This window comes from Salmo salar, chromosome 16 (genome assembly GCF_965601325.2).
Source record: "Salmo salar chromosome 16, fSalSal1, whole genome shotgun sequence".
Classification (NCBI taxonomy): Eukaryota; Metazoa; Chordata; class Actinopteri; order Salmoniformes; family Salmonidae; genus Salmo; species Salmo salar.
In genome coordinates this window covers 66,572,957-66,593,466 of record NC_138306.1, presented here as the reverse complement: position 1 = coordinate 66,593,466, position 20,510 = coordinate 66,572,957, and the positions used below count along the sequence as shown (strand labels likewise).

The 20,510-nt window shown below is 44.6% G+C and overlaps 1 protein-coding gene across 1 annotated transcript in view; it reads right to left on the bottom strand.

Annotated features, from left to right (window-relative positions):
* LOC106574290 (contactin-associated protein-like 5) overlaps positions 1–20,510 on the bottom strand; it is a 45,099-nt gene that overhangs the window by 9,976 nt on the left and 14,613 nt on the right. Inside the window, exon 7 of the mRNA XM_082962411.1 lies at positions 1,764–1,980. Coding sequence (XP_082818537.1) covers positions 1,764–1,980 — 217 coding nt within the window. The remainder of the gene's footprint in view (positions 1–1,763; positions 1,981–20,510) is intronic.

Below are 20,510 nucleotides of genomic sequence, written 5' to 3'. Positions count from 1 at the left end.
GTCAGCCCAGATTTATCATGGGCATTACATTTGGGCCGCAGTTGTAACAGTTTGACTTACAGTTGTGACAGGTTTCTCCAGTGTAGCCTGTCCCTGAGCAGTCACAGTAGAAATGATCCCATGATTGGGTGCATCGTCCGTCATGCTCACAAAAATTAGGCAGACATCTATGGAAAGAGAGAGACATGTTCAAACTCCGAACATAACTCATGACTGCAGAGCTGCATACAGTAGCATGAAAAGCAATTAATAGAAGATAAAAGAGATATACAAGGCAGTTCCTCTATCATAGTGTTGTGTCCTTGCATATCCACTGTCTATAACCCTCGATATAGCCACTGTCTGTGCTGTCTCCTCTGCCTGTTCCCTCCATCACTCCACCCCTCCATCTCTCCATTCCTCCATAGAGCAGGCTTAGGGAGGAAACAGTGTGACTCCTGGAGCGCGTCAACCTAATCACTGCTGCCTGCTCTGGCACAGCCACAACATATTTCTCACTCAGCCTAATAGTCAGAGCTGGCACACAGGCAAATCAATACTGGCAGGGAGGGATGGGAGAGATACACGCACGCACCCACACACCCACCCACACACACACACACACACACACACACACACACACACACACACACACACACACACACACACACACACACACACACACACACACACACACACACACACACACACACACACACCTGCCACAGAGGGATGGGAACAAATTATTCAGAGGATGTTTCTGGCTTTGGCAGTGTGACAGTACAGGCATTCAGTCCAAGGGGATGCATCTAAAATGGCTCCCTATTCCCTATATAGTACACTACTTTTGGTCAGTGCACTATGGTGCCATTTAGGACCCACACCAGGAAAATGCTCTGTTGTAATGGGAGTCCTTCCATTTGATCTCAGGTCATACACATGTCATACTGATAGATTGAAGAGACAGAAACAGATATACTTTCCCGTATATTGCATAGAACAGTGTCACAAATGACATACTGTAGCCTAAATACAAGATATAAAAACATGAATTGTTGAGATTTTGTGAGCATACCTGTTGCGGATCCCACAGATGTCGAACTGAAGCTTGCTGTAATTACCCAAAAGCCCTTGCTGCACACGGGGTAGATCCATAAGTTGGTTGTTTAGGAAGATCTGACGCATGCACCCCTGGAAGGCCACAGTAGGGTTCTTACAGTCACCACTGTATTGGGGACAACCTGTTAGAAATCATGACAATATTTGCATTGCTAAATCATTCCAGAAATAGTCATCAAACACATTTTGATGAAGCACTGATCTAATTAAAACACACACTTAAAAAATTTAAGCATAATTTAAGACACAGTCATGACCAATTTTCCACCAATAATAAGCAATAGTTAAAAGACTGCCATCTTACCTCCAAAAAATACACTATTGCCTGAGTCTGGATTACTTTGTACGTCCATGGTAGATGTTGGCTCATTGTCCAAGACCAGGGAAACCATGAGATCTCTGTAGCTCAGACTAACAGAATGCCACAGTCCATCAGTTACACTGACTTCTAGTAAAACAGAACACAGAAAAACACAGCATTGGTTAGGCTACATATACTGCAGTATGCTGCTAATTCATTGTTACCTGCAAACTTAGCAAACATTAGCGAGCGCAAAGTCAATGTGACATGCCATTAGGTGGCTTTTTCTAGCTAGCTAGCTGCTAACCTATGGAAATGTTTGTTTTCTGCTCAGCAGCTCCATGGACCATAAGGTGCAGTTGACCTCTTCTGATTTGCAACACCAGGTGCTGTGATCCATGTGCCAGGCCGGTGGAGAACAGAAGTCCTTCCTGGTTCCAGGTCCTGAAGTGGAAGTGTACGTCCAGCCCCCACACCCCAAGAGGCTGCAGGGGTAGAGATAGGTAGCTACTGCTGGAGGACAGGAAGGTGGTGGACACCATCTGGGGCTGGGGCTCAGAGCATGAGAAGGTCACGTTGCCCTGGGGAACAGAGGAAAGGATAAGTAGGGGTCAATACTATACCCATTCAGTGGTAGCCTACTACTGTCTTTTATTGAGATGTGCTGATTAGCAACTGTTCAAAGAGATGGAAATTGTATACAGTATGGGTAGTCATTCCTTTTGTGTGTCTGTTCTGGAGTCCTTTAAGTCATGGGTCCTTTCCTGTGACATATACAGAATGAATGTGCATGCGTCGCTGACATACTGTACGTCTCACACACACACTAGCAGATACAATGTTATTCATGGTCATCTGAGTGGAAAGGCCATGGAAATGTCAAATGTTATCACTAATTCAGCTTTCGTGTCCCAGTGAGAATGAAGGAGCAGTGAGAGTGAATACAGATTTCAGTATTTGTCCGATACACATGCTCAGTTTAGCTGTGAATACATCATCGATCCCGCTGCCTGCCACAGAGGAGAACAGAACTCAGGTGCTGGCTGTCTATCTGCACTTGACACATTTATAACTTATCCCAGTTACTAATAAGCATACACCCATTAACAAAATGACTGTAACAACTGTTAAATCCCAGTGAATTAATACATTGAAAAATTGTATGGTTGAGAGGAATGAGGCAAAAGGAATGGCAAATAAGTCTGGCTGCACAATCGATTGGCAAACGTACTACAAATTGAGAAATCATGTGACTAAACTGAATAAAAAGAAGAAGAAACCACACTATGAAACAAAGATAAATTATATAAAAAAAATACAGTAAAAAGCTTTAGAGCACCTTCAATGAAATTTTGGGAAAAAATGCAAACTGAACTCCATTATTCATTGAATCAGATGGCTCATTCATTACAAAACCGACTGGTATTGCCAACTACTTTAATGTTTTTTTCATGGGCAAGATTAGTAAATAAAATAAAATAAAATCAGATCAAAAGTTATTTGTCACATACACATGGTTAGCAGATGTTAATGCGAGTGTAGCGAAATGCTTGTGCTTCTAGTTCTGACCATGCAGTAATATCTAAGAAGTAATCTAACAATTTCACAACAACTACCTTATACACACAAGTGTAAAGGAATGAATACGAATACATACATAAAAATATATGAATGAGCGATGGCCGAACGGCATAGGCAAGATGCAGTAGATTGTATAGAGTATTGTATATACATATGAGATGAGTAATGTAGGGTATTTAAACATTACATAAAGTGGCTTTGTTTAAAGTGGCTAGTGATACATTTATTACATCAATTTTTAATTATTAAAGTGGCTAGAGATGAGTCAGTATGTTGGCAGGAGCCACTCAATGTTAGTGATGGCTGTTTAACAGTCTGATGGCCTTGAGATAGAAGCTGTATTTCAGTCTCTCTGTCCCCGCTTTGATGCACCTGTACTGACCTCGCCTTCTGGATGATAGCAGGGTGAACAGGCAGTGGCTCGGGTAGTTGTTGTCCTTGATGATCTTTTTGGCCTTCCTGTGACATCGGGTGGTGTAGGTGTCCTGGAGGGCAGGTAGTTTGCCCCCGACGAGCCTTACGGTTGTGGGCGGAGCAGTTAAAGTACCAGGCGGTGATACAGCCTGACAGGATGCTCTCAATTGTGCATCTGTAAAAGTTTGTGAGTGTTTTTGGTGACAAGCCAAATTTCTTCAGCCTCCTGAGGTTGAAGAGGTGCTGCTGCGCCTTCTTCACCACGCTGTCTGTGTGGGTGGACCATTTCAGTTTGTCCGTGATGTGTACGCCGAGGAACTTAAAACTTTCCACCTTCTCCACTACTGTCCCGTCGATGTGGATAGGGGGCTGCTCCCTCTGCTGTTTCCTGAAGTCCATGATCATCTCCTTTGTTTTATTGACATTGAGTGTGAGGTTATTTTCCTGACACCACATTCCGAGGGCCCTCACCTCCTCCCTGTAGGCCGTCTCGTCGTCTTTGGTAATCAAGCCTACCACTGTAGTGTCGTCTGAAAACTTGATGATTGAGTTAGAGGCGTGCATGGCCACGCAGTCATGGGTGAACAGGGAGTACAGGAGAGGGTTGAGAACGCACCCTTGTGGGGCCGCAGTGTTGAAGATCAGTGGGGTGGAGATGTTGTTTCCTACCCTCACCACCTGTGGGGGCGGCCCGTCAGGAAGTCCAGGACCCAGTTGCACAGGGCGGGGTCGAGACCCAGGGTCTCGAGCTTAATAAGTTTGGAGGGTACAATGGTGTTAAATGCTGACCTGTAGTCAATGAACAGCATTCTTACATAGGTATTCCTCTTGTCCAGATGGGTTAGGGCAGTGTGCAGTGTGATTGCGATTGCGTCGTCTGTGGACCTATTGGGGCGGTAAGCAAATTGGAGTGGGTCTAGGGTGTCAGGTAGGGTGGGGGTGACATGGTCCATGACTAGTCTCTCAAAGCACTTCATGATGACGGAAGTGAGTGCTACGGGGTGACAGTCATTTAGCTCAGTTACCTTAGCTTTCTTGGGAACAGGAACAATGGTGGCCCTCTTGAAGCATGTGGGAACAGCAGACTGGGATAAGGGTTGATTGAATATGTCCGTAAACAAACCAGCCAGCTGGTCTGCCCATGCTCTGAGGACGTGGCTGGGGATGCCGTCTGGGCCGGCAGCCTTGCGAGGGTTAACGTATAAATGTTTTACTCACGTTAGCTGCAGTGAAGGAGAGCCCGCAGGTTTTGGTAGCGGGCCGTGTCGATGGCACTGTATTGTCCTCAAAGCGAGCAAAGAAGTTGTTTAGTTTGTCTGGGAGCAAGACATCGTGGTCCGAGACGGGGCTGGTTTTCCTTTTGTAGTCTGTGATTGACTGTAGACCCTGCGACATACCTCTCGTTTCTGAGCCGTTGAATTGTGACTCTACTTTGTCTCTATACTGATGCTTAGCTTGTTTGATTGCCTTGCGGAGGGAATAGCTACACTGTTTGTATCCGGTCATGTTTCCGGTCACCTTGCCCTGAGTAAAAGCAGTGGTTCGCGCTTTCAGTTTTGCGTGAATGCTGCCATCAATCCACGGATTCTGGTTGGGGAAGATTTTAATAGACACTGTAGGTACAACATCACCGATGCACTTGCTAATAAACTCGCTCACCGAATCAGCGTATTCATCAATGTTATTGTCTGACGCTATGCGGAACATATCCCAGTCCACATGATCGAAGCAATCTTGCAGCGTAGAATCCGATTGGTCGGACCAGCGTCGAACAGACCTGAGCACGGGCGCTTCCTGTTTTAGTTTCTGTCTATAGGCTGGGAGCAACAAAATGGAGTCGTGGTCAGATTTTCCAAAAGGAGGGCGGGGGAGGGCTTTGTATGCGTTGCGGAAGTTAGAATAACAACGATCCAGGGTTTTGCCAGCCCGGGTCACACATTCGATATGCTGATAAAATTTAGGGAGCCTTGTTTTCAGAATAGCCTTGTTAAATCCCCAGCTACAATAAATGCAGCCTCAGGATATGTGGTTTCCAGTTTACATAGAGTCAAAGGAAGTTCTTTCAGGGCTGTCGATGTGTCTGCTTGGGGGGGATATACACGACTGTGATTATGATCGAAGAGAATTCTCTTGGTAGATAATGCGGTCGGCATTTGATTGTAAGGAATTCTAGGTCAGGTAAACAAAAGGACTTGAGTTCCTGTATGTTGTTATGATCACAAAACATCTCGTTAATCATAAGGCTCTTCTTCTTAGGCATGACATGCCAGCAACAAACACGGACACTACACATTCAAGGATATCTGACCAAATTATGAAAGACAAGATTTGTAATTTGGAATTCCGTAAAGTGAGTGTGGAAGAGGTGAAAAAAGTATTGTTGTCTATCAACAATGACAAGCCACCGGCGTCTGACAACATGGATGGAAAATTACTGAGGATAATAGTGGACAATATTGCCACTCCTATTTGCCATATCTTCAATTTAAGCCAACTAAAAAGTTTGTGCCCTCAGGCCTGGAGGGAAGCCAAAGTAATTCCACTACCCAAGAATAGTAAAGCCCCCTTTACTGGCTCAAATAGCCTGTTACCAACCCTTAATAAAGTTTTAGGAGAAATGTTTTTGACCAGATACAATGCTATTTTACAGTGAACAAATTGACAATAGACTTTCAGCATGCTTATAGGGAAGGACATTCAACTAGCACAGCACTTACACAAATGACTTGATGATTTGCTGAGAGAAATTGATGATAAAAAGATTGTGGGGGCTGTTATGTAAGACTTCAGTGCAGCTTTTGACATTATCAATCATAGTCTGCTGCTGAAAAAACATATGTGTTATGGCTTTACATCCCACGCTATATTGTGGATAAAGAGTTACCTGTCTAACAGAACACAGATGGTGTTCTTTATTTATTTTATTTTACCTTTATTTAACCAGGTAGGCAAGTTGAGAAAAAGTTCTCATTTACAATTGCGACCTGGCCAAGATAAAGCAAAGCAGTTCGACACATACAACAACACAGAGTTACACATGGAGTAAAACAAACATACAGTCAATAATAAAGTAGAAAAATATGTCTATATACAATGTGAGCAAATGAGGTGAGATAAGGGAGGTAAAGGCAAAAAAGGCCATGGTGGCAAAGTAAATACAATATAGCAAGTAAAACACTGGAATTGTAGATTTGTAGTGGAATAAAGTGCAAAGTAGAAATAGAAATAATGGGGTGCAAAGGAGCAAAATAAATAAAATAAATAAATACGGTAGGGGAAGAGGTAGTTGTTTGGGCTAAATTATAGATGGGTTATGTACAGGTGCAGTGATCTGTGAGCTGCTCTGACAGCTGGTGCTTAAAGCTAGTGAGGGAGATAAGTGTTTCCAGTTTCAGAGATTTTTGTAGTTCGTTCCAGTCATTGGCAGCAGAGAACTGGAAGGAGAGACGGCCAAAGGAGGAATTGGCTTTGGGGGTGACCAGAGAGATATACCTGCTCGAGCGCGTGCTACAAGTGGGTGCTGCTATGGTGACCAGTGAGCTGAGATAAGGGGGGACTTTACCTAGCAGGGTCTTGTAGATGACCTGGAGCCAGTGGGTTTGGCGACGAGTATGAAGCGAGGGCCAGCCAACGAGTGCGTACAGGTCGCAGTGGTGGGTAGCATATGGGGCTTTGGTGACAAAATGGATGACACTGTGATAGACTATATCCAGTTTATAGAGTAGGGTATCGGAGGCTATTTTGTAAATGACATCGCCGAAGTCGAGGATCGGTAGGATGGTCAGTTTTACGAGGGTATGTTTGGCAGCATGAGTGAAGGATGCTTTGTTGTGAAATAGGAAGCCAATTCTAGATTTAACTTTGGATTGGAGATGTTTGATGTGAGTCTGGAAGGAGAGCATACAGTCTAACCAGACACCTAGGTATTTGTAGTTGTCCACATATTCTAAGTAAGAACCGTCCAGAGTAGTGATGCTGGACGGGTGGGCAGGTGCAGGCAGCAATCGGTTGAAGAGCATGCATTTAGTTTTACTAGTTTTTAAGAGCAGTTGGAGGCCACGGAAGGAGAGTTGTATGGCATTGAAGCTCGTCTGGAGGGTTGTTAACACAGTGTCCAAAGAAGGGCCAGAAGTATACAGAATGGTGTCGTCTGCGTAGAGGTGGATCAGAGAATCACCAGCAGGAAGAGCGACATCATTGATGTATACAGAGAAAAGAGTCGGCCCAAGAATTGAACCCTGTTGCACCCCCATAGAGACTACCAGAGGCCCGGACAACAGGCCCTCCGATTTGACACATTGAACTCTATCAGAGAAGTAGTTGGTGAACCAGGCGAGACAATCATTTGAGAAGCCAAGGCTATTGAGTCTGCCGATGAGGATGTGGTGATTGACAGAGTCGAAAGGCTTGGCCAGGTCAATGAATACGGCAGCAGTATTGTTTCTTATCGATGTTGGTTACGATATCGTTTAGGACCTTGACCGTGGCTGAGGTGCACCCATGACCAGCTCTCAAACCAGATTGCATAGCGGAGAAGGTGCGGTGGGATTCGAAATGGTCGGTAATCTGTTTGTTGACTTGGCTTTAATGGAAGCCTCTTCAACACAATCCAGGTAGAATCAGGAATTCCCCAGAGCAGCTGTCTAGGCCCCTTACTCTTTCCAATCTTTACTAACAGCTTTGAGTAAAGCCAGTGTGTCTATACGGATGACTCAACAGTATATACGTCAGCTACTACAGCAACTGAAATGACTGCAACACTTAAAAAAGAGCTGCAGTTAGTTTCAGAATGGGTGGCAAGGAATAAGTGTGTCCTAAATATTTCAAAAACTATAAGCATTGTATTAGGGACAAATCTTTTACTAAACCCTAAACCTCAACTAAATCTTGTAATAAATAATGTGGAAATTGAGCAAGTTGAGGTGACTAAACTACTTGGAGTAACCCTGGATTGTAAACTGTCATGGTCAAAACATATTGATACAACAATTAGCTAAGATGGGGAGATGTCTGCCCATAATAAAGTACTGTTCTACCTTCTTAACAGCACTATCAACATGGCAGGTCCAACAGGCTCTAGTTTTGTTGCACCTGGACTACTGTTCAGTCATGGGGTCAGGTGCCACAAAGAGGAACTTAGGAAAATTGCAATTGGCTCAGAACAGGGCAGCATGGCTGGCCCTTGGATGTGCATAGAGAGCAAACATTAATAATATGCATGCCAATCTCTCCTAGCTCAAAGTAGAGGAGAGATTGACTTCATCACTACTTGCCTTGGCAGCAGCTAATGGGGAACCATAATAAATACAAATACAAATCTGAAACTGTCCCAGAACATATTACAGACTCTCTGCCAAGCAGCATCTCAAATACCTTTACTGTCTCTTTCATTGGCTTCCACAGTTCACATGGATGGTAATGACAAAGAGGGCCAACAATGGGCAAGTATTGTATTAGATCAAACAGAACATTTTAGCACTTTCTGTTTGATCTAATACCTGAACATTTGCCATGGGAACTATGCAATGTGCCAGGTACGCCTTCTGCACAGATGCCCAGTTGGGCTGAAAATAATGACAACAGTGGCTTCCTTTCATTTCTCATTAATGCCTCCTCCTCACCATGTCTATCTACCATATATTCACATTGGATGTGTCTCAAATGACACCCTATTCCCTATATAGTGCACTACTTGTGTATACCACTATATAGGGAATAGGGTGCCATTTGGGACATACACATTACCTCCACAGACAGAGCTCACCGTAAGCTGGGAGGGAGTGGGTGTCCATGGCTCAGCGCCTGCCTGTAATTGGTCACCAAAGGGTTCTAGAGACAGCTGTACAATATTATATTAAAATAGAGAGAGCAGAGGCGTTCTGTAATAGACTGAGAAAACTGCACCTACTTTGCCTCTTCCTAACCACCATTTAATTTTATATATGCATCATCTTCCAGCATTGTAGTTTTTAAAATGTATTTTGAGAGGTGTGAACCTTCATGACACAAAACAAATTTATACTTAAAGCAAAAAGGCCCAAGGAGGTGTGGTATATGGCCAACATACCGCAGCTAAGGGCTGTTTTTATGCACGACACAAAGCGGGGTGCCTTGATACACTGCACACTGCCCTAACCCATCTGGACAAGAGGAATACCTATGTAAGAATGCTGTTCATCGACTACAGCTCAGCATTTAACACCATGGTACCCTCCAAACTCGTCATTAAGCTCGAGACCCTGGGCCTCGACCCCGCCCTTTGCAACTGGGTCCTGGACTTTCTCACGGGAGCCCCCCAGGTGGTGAGGGTAGGAAACAACATCTCCACCCCACTGATCCTCAACACTGGGGCCCCACAAGGGTGTGTTCTCAGCCCTCTTCTGTACTCCCTGTTCACCCATGACTGCGTGGCCATGCACGGCTCCAACTCAATCATCAAGTTTGCAGACGACACAACAGTGGTAGGCTTGATTACCAACAACGACGAGACGGACTACAAGGAGGAAGTGAGGGCCCTCGGAGTCTGGTGTCAGGAAAATAACCTCACACTCAACGTCAACAAAACAAAGGAGATGATCGTGGACTTCAGGAAACAGCAGAGGGAGCACCCCCATCCACATTGACGGGACAGTAGTGGAGAAGGTGGAAAGTTTTAAGTTCCTCGGCGTACACATCACGGACAAACTGAAATGGTCCACCCACACAGACAGCGTGGTGAAGAAGACGCAACAGCACCTCTTCCTCCTCAGGAGGCTGAAGAAATTTGACTTGTCATCAAAAACACTCACAAACTTTTACAGAAGCACAATCGAGAGCATCCTGTCGGGCTGTATCACCGCCTGGTACGGCAACTGCTCCGCCCACAACCGTAAGGCTCTCCAGAGGGTAGTGAGGTCTGCACAACGCATCACCAGGGGCAAACTACCTGCCCTCCAAGACACCTACACCACCCGATGTCACAGGAAGGCCAAAAAGATCATCAAGGACAACTACCACCCGAGCCACTGCCTGTTCACCCTGCTATCATCCAGAAGACCAGGTCAGTACAGGTGCATCAAAGCTGGGACCGAGAGACTGAAAAACAGCTTCTATCACAAGGCCATCAGACTGTTAATCAGCCATCACTAACATTGAGTGGCTCCTGCCAACATACTGACTCATCTCTAGCCACTTTAATAATTAAAAATTGGATGTAATAAATGTATCACTAGTCACTTTAAACAATGCCACTTTATATAATGTTTAAATACCCTACATTACTCACCTCATATGTATATACAATACTCTATACAATCTACTGCATCTTGCCTATGCCATTTGGCTATCGCTCATCCATATATTTATATGTACATATTCTTATTCATTCCTTTGTTTTTTGTGAAATTGTTAGATTTCTTGTTAGATATTACTGCATGGTCGGAACTAGAAGCACAAGCATTTCGCTACACTCGCATTAACATCTCCTAACCATATGTATGTGACAAATAAAAATGTATTTTATTTGATTACAGCCCTTAAGCGTGGTATATTGCCTATATATCACAAACCCCCGCGGTGCCTTATCGCCATTATGAATTGGTTACCAACGTAATTTGACCAGTAAAAAAATATATTTTGGTCATACCAATGGTATACCGTCTGATATATCACAGCTTTCAAACTATCAGCATTCAGGGCTCGAACCACCTGGTTTTTAATGCAAAACACCCCACATTCATCCATACTGGGTCATTTAGGCATAATGTATAGAATGACTTTAATTAATGGTCATTCTTATTGAAGTTTATTCAGTTGGAGTGTAGTATGTACATAAAAGGGCGTCGTTAAGGGGGGGAAAACATGAATGATTCATGGGGCCCTAGCCTGGTAGGGGCCCCTAAATGTTTAGAAAATAATTTGTTAATCATTTAAAAAATGTTAGACAAAAAAATCTGTGATGAAAATTAAAACGTACAGCCATAATCAGATCAGGCATCTCTACCCAACCATCTCGTTTGTACCCCCCCATAATGCACATGGTTTGGCCATTCTCCATGAGGAGAAAAAAACAATACCTCTGATCTGACAGTTGATCAAGCATGTAGCCTAAGCAGTCATGAGAGATAACCACTATGTCCCCCTCAAAAACGAAATCAGAAAAGGAAAGAAAGGAAACAGAGACGGATAAAGCAAAATTCAGGGAAAAAAATACTCACTACGTTTTTTCACAGAAGAAAAAGAGGAGAAGGATTTGAGTGGTAAGTCAGTGTAGACGGCCTGCCGAAGTGAGTAGCCTAGCTAGTCAATATAGCTATCTTGATAGCTTGCTAGCTACACGTAACTAACTGCCCACCGTTGACTCATTCGGCTCGGTCAGAGCAGTAATTATTAACATGATGATGATGAGCTACCACTACCAGCTATGGCTAGCTAATTAGCTATTATTTAGATATTATTATAACTGTATTCCACAACATTTGTATGATATTTGTTAGCTAGCAAGACAAAAATTAAAACCTAACATGTAGTCTACCTATCCATACTGTAGATTCTAGTACTACTACTGCCGTAGGCAAAGATCCCAACATGTGTCTACCACATGAAGTTGAAACAGTAGACCTTGGAGGTGAGGCAGTTGTTTTATAGCAGCAGCAGCATAACTAGACACATTTTGTATTGTAAAGTTAGGCACATGATGACTTAGATATACTTAAATACGTATTCTATTTGATATGTACAGTTGAAGTCAGAAGTTTACATACACCTTAGCCAAATACATTTAAACTCAGTTTTTTACAATTCCTGACATTTAATCCCGTAAAGAATTCCCTGTCTTACGTCAGTTAGGATCACCACTTTATTTTAAGAATGTGAAATGTCAGAATAATAGCAGAATTATTTATTTCAACTTTTATTTCTTTCATCACATTCCCAGTGGGTCACAAGTTTACATACCCTCAATTAGTATTTGGTAGCGTTGCCTTTAAATTGTTTAACTTGGGTCATACGTTTCGGGTAGGTTTGTAGGCCTCCTTGCTCGCATACACGTTTTCAGTTCTGCCCACAAATGTTCTATAGGATTGAGGTCAGGGCTTTGTGATGGCCACTCCAATACCTTGACTTTGTTGTCCTTAAGCCATTTTGCAAGAACTTTGGAAGTATGCTTGGGGTCATTGTCCATTTGGAAGACTCATTTGCGACCAAGCTTTAAATTCCTGACTGATGTCTTGAGATGTTGCTTCAATATGTCCACATAATGTTCCTACCTCATGATGCCATCTATTTTGTGAAGTGCACCAGACCATCCTGCAGCAAAGCACCCCCACAACATGATGCTGCCACCCCCGTTCTTCACAGTTGGGATGGTGTCCTTCGGCTTGCAAGCCTCCCCCTTTTTCCTCCAAACATAACGATGGTCATAATGGCCAAACAGTTCTATTTTTGTTTCATCAGACCAGAGGACATTTCTCCAAAAAGTACGATCTTTGTCCCCATGTTCAGTTGCAAACCGTAGTCTGACTTTTTATCGCGGTTTTGGAGCAGTGGCTTCTTCCTTGCTGAGTGGTCTTTCAGGTGACTTCGATATAGGATTTACTGTGGATATAGATACTTTCATGTCAATTAGCCTATCAGAAGCTTCTAAAGCCATGACATAATTTTCTGGAATTTTCCAAGCTGCTTAAAGGCACAGTCTACTTAGTGTATGTAAACTTCTGACCCACTGGAATTGTGATACAGTGAATTATAAGTGAAATAATCTGTCTGTAAACAATTGTTGGAAAAATTACTTGTGTCATGCACACAGTAGATATCCTAACCGACTTACCAAACCTATAGTTTGTTAACAAGAAATTTGCGGAGTGGTTGAAAAACGAGTTTTAATGACTCCAACCTAAGTGTATGTAAACTTCCAACTTCAACTGTATACTATTAAAATGTTTTCATTTAGTATGGTAACCTTTGTAGGAGTGAACATTAAACCTAAAATTCCCTTTGTTTACTCACTTCCTAGTGCCTAGAGAGCCCCAGGTCAGCAGAAAGCTGTCAGACAGACGCTGATGCAGAGGGGAGCAGGGAGGATGAAGAGGAGTTAAAGAGTAGCAGCAGTGCCAGTGAAGGAGTGACAGAAGAGATTGAACAAGCAAGTAATAAGGGAAAGGAAGAGAATGGACAGATTCGAAGTGAGGAAGATGAGGTTTTGAAAGAGAAGCTATTGTTCACAGACAAGCCAACTGGTGTGGTGAAGAGACAGAACTGTATAAAATCATGCACCCAGACTCAGAAGGCAAGCCATTCCCCAACTATTTACAGTAAGTCAGCAAACAGAAGAGAAAAGGTGCAGAGAGACTGGCTTATTTATAGTAAGAGTGTACAAACATTATATTGCATACCATGTGTTCTTTTTTCTCATGAGCAAAGTAAACCTTCACACAGTTCTCTGAATAGTGTCACGTTTGTCGTACGAAGGAGACAAAAGTGCAGCGTGTGTATCGTTCCACATTTTATTATAACAGTGAAACTATGCAAGACATACAAATAAACTCATAAACAAAACAAACCGTGATGAAGAGGTGCAACATACACTTACTCAATAATCTCCCACAAAACCTAATGGGAAAAACAACTTAAATATGATACCCAATTAGAGACAACAATGACCAGCTGCCTCTAATTGGAGACATCCCCCCCAAAAAACATAGAAATACAAAAACTAGAACCCCACATAGAAATACATAAACTAGACTAGACAAAACCCCCAAAATAGAAAAAAGAAACTAGAACCAACAAAGACATAAATAAACTAGACAAAACCCTCTGTCACGCCCTGACCTACTCTACAATAGAAAAATAAAAGCTTTCTATGGTCAGGACGTGACAGTACCCCCCCCCCCCAAAGGTGCGGACTCTGAACGCACAACCCCAAACAAAAAAAAAACAGGGAGGGTTAGGGTGGGTGTCTAATGTCGGAGGCGGTTCTGGTGCGGGACGAAGAACCCTCACATCCTGCTTATCCGCCAGCATAGGAGGCGGCTCCGGTTAGGGGCGTAGCCCCCGCTCCACCAGCTGATCCCTCCGCTTTCATGTCACTGGACCGTGGATCATCGCCGGAGGCTCCGGACTGGGGGCCGTCGCTGGAGGCTCCGGACTGGGGGCTGTCACTGCAGGCTCCGTGCCATGGATCATCACTGCGGGCCCTGCTCCATGGATCCTCACTGCAAGCTTTTTGCAATTGATCATAACTGGAGGCTCCAGGCCATGGAATATCACTGGAGGATTCGTGCCATGGATCATCCCCACAGGGTCCGGGCCATGAATCATCCCGCAGTATTAGACTTAAAACTAATCATCCAGCGATCATACACTGTTTACCAGGGGGCAGGGCTACCGACGTTAAGGCTAATCTAAAGACGGTGCTGGCTAAAGCTAAAACTGGCGAGTGTAGAGAGTATAGAGATATTGTTATCCACGTCGGCACCAACGATGTTAGGATGAAACAGTCAGAGGTCACCAAGCGCAACATAGCTTCAGCGTGTAAATCAGCTAGAAAGATGTGTCGGCATCGATTAATTGTCTCTGGCCCCCTCCCAGTTAGGGGGAGTGATGAGCTCTACAGCAGAGTCTCACAACTCAATCGCTGGTTGAAAACTGTTTTCTGCCCCTCCCAAAAGATAGAATTTGTAGATAATTGGCCCTCTTTCTGGGACTCACCCACAAACAGGACCAAGCCTGGCCTGTTGAGGAGTGACGGACTCCATCCTAGCTGGAGGGGTGCTCTCATCTTATCTACGAACATAGACAGGGCTCTAACTCCTCTAGCTCCACAATGAAATAGGGTGCAGGCCAGGCAGCAGGCTGTTAGCCAGCCTGCCAGCTTAGTGGAGTCTGCCACTAGCACAGTCAGTGTAGTCAGCTCAGCTTTCCCCATTGAGACCGTGTCTGTGCCTCGATCTAGGTTGGGCAAAATTAAAAATGGCGGTGTTCGCTTTAGCAATCTCACTAGTATAAAGACCTCCTCCATTCCTGCCATTATTGAAAGAGATTGTGATACCTCACATCTCAAAATTGGGTTACTTAATGTTAGATCCCTCACTTCCAAGGCAGTTATAGTCAATGAACTAATCACTGATAATAATCTTGATGTGATTGGCCTGACTGAAACATGGCTTAAGCCTGATGAATTTACTGTGTTAAATGAGGCCTCACCCCCAGGTTACATTAGTGACCATACCCCCCGTGCATCCGGCAAAGGCGGAGGTGTTGCTAACATTTACGATAGCAAATTTCAATTTACAAAAAAAAAAACAACAATGACGTTTTCGTCTTTTGAGCTTCTAGTCATGAAATCTATGCAGCCTACTCACTCACTTTTTATAGCTACTGTTTATAGGCCTCCTGGGCCATATGCAGTGTTCCTCACTGAGTTCCCTGAATTCCTATCGGATCTTGTAGTCATAGCAGATAATATTCTAATTTTTGGTGACTTTAACATTCACATGGAAAAGTCCACAGACCCACTCCAAAAGGCTTTCGGAGCCATCATCGACTCAGTGGGTTTTGTCCAACATGTCTCTGGACCTACTCACTGCCACAGTCATACTCTGGACCTAGTTTTGTCCCATGGAATAAATGTTGTGGATCTAAATGTTTTTCCTCATAATCCTGGACTATCGGACCACCATTTTATTACGTTTGCAATTGCAACAAATAATCTGCTCAGACCCCAACCAAGGAGCATTAAAAGTCGTGCTATAAATTCTCAGACAACCCAAAGATTCCTTGATGCCCTTCCAGACTGCCTCTGCCTACCCAAGGACGTCAGAGGACAAAAATCAGTTAACCACCTAACCGAGGAACTCAATTTAACCTTGCGCAATACCCTAGATGCAGTTGCACCCCTAAAAACTAAAAACATCTGTCATAAGAAACTAGCTCCCTGGTATACAGAAAATACACGAGCTCTGAAGCAAGCTTCCAGAAAATTGGAACGGAAATGGCGCCACACCAAACTGGAAGTCTTCCGACTAGCTTGGAAAGACAGTACCGTGCAGTATCGAAGAGCCCTTACTGCTGCTCGATCATCCTATTTTTCCAACTTAATTGAGGAAAATAAGAACAATCCGAAATTTCTTTTTGATACTGTCGCAAAGCTAACTAAAAAGCAGCCTTCGCAAATGGAGGATGGCTTTCACTTCAGCAGTAATAAATTTATGAACTTCTTTGAGGAAAAGATCATGATCATTAGAAAGCAAATTACAGACTCCTCTTTAAATCTGGGTATTCCTCCAAAGCTCCATTGTCCTGAGTCTGCACAACTCTGCCAGGACCTAGGATCAAGGGAGACACTAAAGTGTTTTAGTACTATATCTCTTGACGCAATGATGAAAATAATCATGGCCTCCAAACCCTCAAGCTGCATACTGGACCCTATTCCAACTAAACTACTGAAAGAGCTGCTTCCTGTGCTTGGCCCTCCTATGTTGAACATAATAAACGGCTCTCTATCCACCGGATGTGTACCAAGCTCACTAAAAGTGGCAGTAATAAAGCCTCTCTTGAAAAAGCCGAATCTTGATCCAGAAATTATAAAAAACTATCGGCCTATATCGAATCTTCCATTCCTCTCCAAAATTTTAGAAAAAGCTGTTGCACAGCAACTGACTGCCTTCCTGAAGACAAACAATGTATACGAAACGCTTCAGTCTGGTTTTAGACCCCATCATAGCACTGAGACTGCACTTGTGAAGGTGGTAAATGACCTTTTAATGACGTCAGACCGAGGCTCTGCATCTGTCCTCGTGCTCCTAGATCTTAGTGCCGCTTTTGATACCATCGATCACCACATTCTTTTGGAGAGATTGGAAACCCAAATTGGTCTACATGGACAAGTTCTGGCCTGGTTTAGATCTTATCTGTCGGAAAGATATCAGTTTGTCTCTGTGAATGGTTTGTCCTCTGACAAATCAATTGTAAATTTCGGTGTTCCTCAAGGTTCCGTTTTAGGACCACTATTGTTTTCACTATATATTTTACCTCTTGGGGATGTCATTCGAAAACATAATGTTAAATTTCACTGCTATGCAGACGACACACAGCTGTACATTTCAATGAAACATGGTGAAGCCCCAAAATTGCCCTCGCTAGAAGCCTGTGTTTCAGACATAAAGAAGTGGATGGCTGCAAACTTTCTACTTTTAAACTCGGACAAAACAGAGATGCTTGTTCTAGGTCCCAAGAAACAAAGAGATCTTCTGTTGAATCTGACAATTAATCTGGATGGTTGTACAGTCGTCTCAAATAAAACTGTGAAGGACCTCGGCGTTACTCTGGACCCTGATCTCTCTTTTGAAGAACATATCAAGACTGTTTCAAGGACAGCTTTTTTCCATCTACGTAACATTGCAAAAATCAGAAATTTTCTGTCCAAAAATGACGCAGAAAAATTAATCCATGCTTTTGTTACTTCTAGGCTGGACTACTGCAATGCTCTACTTTCCGGCTACCCGGATAAAGCACTAAATAAACTTCAGTTAGTGCTAAATACGGCTGCTAGAATCCTGACTAGAACCAAAAAATTTGATCATATTACTCCAGTGTTAGCCTCCCTACACTGGCTTCCTGTTAAGGCAAGGGCTGATTTCAAGGTTTTACTGCTAACCTACAAAGCATTACATGGGCTTGCTCCTACCTATCTTTCCGATTTGGTCCTGCCGTACATACCTACACGTACGCTACGGTCACAAGACGCAGGCCTCCTAATTGTCCCTAGAATTTCTAAGCAAACGGCTGGAGGTAGGGCTTTCTCCTATAGAGCTCCATTTTTATGGAATGGTCTGCCTACCAATGTGAGAGACGCAGACTCAGTCTCAACCTTTAAGTCTTTACTGAAGACTTATCTCTTCAGTAGGTCCTATGATTAAGTATAGTCTGGCCCAGGAGTGTGAAGGTGAACGGAAAGGCTGGAGCAACGAACCGCCCTTGCTGTCTCTGCCTTGCCGGTTCCCCTCTTTCCACTGGGATTCTCTGCCTCTAACCCTTTTACAGAGGCTGAGTCACTGGCCTACTGGTGTTCTTCCATGCCGTCCATGGGAGGGGTGCGTCACTTGAGTGGGTTGAGTCACTGACGTGGTCTTCCTGTCTGGGTTGGCGCCCCCCCCCCCCCCCTTGGGTTGTGCCATGGCGGAGATCGTTGTGGGCTATACTCGGCCTTGTCTTAGGACGGTAAGTTGGTGGTTGGAGACATCCCTCTAGTGGTGTGGGGGCTGTGCTTTGGCAAAGTGGGTGGGGTTATATCCTGCCTGTTTGGCCCTGTCCGGGGGTATCATCGGATGGGGCCACAGTGTCTTCTGATCCCTCCTGTCTCAGCCTCCAGTATTTATGCTGCAGTAGTTTATGTGTCGGGGGGCTAGGGTCAGTCTGTTACATCTGGAGTATTTCTCTTGTCTTATCCGGTGACCTGTGTGTATTTAAATATGCTCTCTCTAATTCTCTCTTTCTCTCTTTCTGTCTTTCTCTCGGAGGACCTGAGCCCTAGGACCATGCCTCAGGACTACCTGGTATGATGACTCCTTGCTGTCCCCAGTCCACCTGGCCGTGCTGCTGCTCCAGTTTCAACTGTTCTGCCTGCGGCTATGGAACCCTGACCTGTTCACCGGACGTGCTTGTTGCACCCTCGACAACTACTATGATTATTATTATTTGACCATGCTGGTCATTTATGAACATTTTAACATTTTAACATTTTGACCATGTTCTGTTATAATATCCACCCTGCACAGCCAGAAGAGGACTGGCCACCCCTCATAGCCTGGTTCCTCTCTAGGTTTCTTCCTAGGTTTTTGGCCTTTCTAGGGAGTTTTTCCTAGGGAGTTTTTCCTAGCCACCGTGCTTCTTTCACATGCTTTGCTTGCTGTTTGGGGTTTTAGGCTGGGTTTCTGTACAGCACTTTGAGAATATCAGCTGATGTACGAAGGGCTATATAAAAATAAATTTGATTGATTTGATTTGATAGAGGCTCCGGGCCATGGATTATCACTGGAGGCGTCGTGCCATGGATCATCCCTACAGGCTCTGGGCCATGGATCATCACTGGAGGCTTCGGGCCATGGATCATCACTGGATGCTTCATGCCATGGATCATCACTGGAGGCTTCTTGCATGGTCTCACAGGTCTCACCGGACTGGGGAGACGCACTGGAGGCCGGGTGATCAGAGCAGGCACAGGATATACTGGGCCATGGAGTCACACTGGAGGTCTGGAGCGTAAGGCTAGCACAACCCGTCCTGGCTGGATGCTTACTTAAGCGCGACAAGTGCTGGGCGCTGGCACAGGACGAACTGGGCTGTGAAGGCACACTGGCGACACAGTGCGTGGAGCTGGCAAAGGATATCCTGGGCCGTGGAGGCGCACTGGAGATCTGGAGCGTATGGCTGACACAACCCATCCTGGCTGGATGTTCAGTTTAACCCGGCAAGTGCGGGGCGATGGCACAGGACGAACTGGGCTGTGAAGGCGTACTGGCGACACTGTGCGTAGAGCTGGCGCAGGATATCCTGGACCGAGGAGGCGCACTGGAGACCAGGAGCGCTGAGCCGGCACAATCCGTCCTGGCTGAATGCCCACTCTAGCACGGCAAATGCCGGGCGCAGGCACAGCGCGCACCGGACTATGAATGCACACTGGAGATATAGTGCGCATCACAGCATAACATGGTGCCTGGCTGTTCACCTGATCCCCACGGTAAGGACGGGGAGTTGGCTCAGGTCTCCACCCTGACTCTGTCAATCTACCCGTGAGTCCCTCATATCGTCGCTGTTCCTCTCTCGCTGCCTCCACCTGTTCCCATGGGAGGCGATCCCATCCGGCCTGGAACTCCTCCCACGTCCAGGATCCCTTGCCATCCAGGATGTCCTCCCATGTCCAGTTCTCCTGACCACGCTGCTTGGTCCTTTGGTGGTGGGAGATTCTGTCACGTTTGTCGTACGAAGGAGACCAAGGCAGAGTGTGTGTATCATTCCACATTTTATTAAAACTGTGAAACTATGCAAGACATACAAATAAACTAATAAACAAAACAACAAACCGTGACAAAGAGGTGCAACATACACATACTCAAAATAATCTCCCACAAAACCTAGT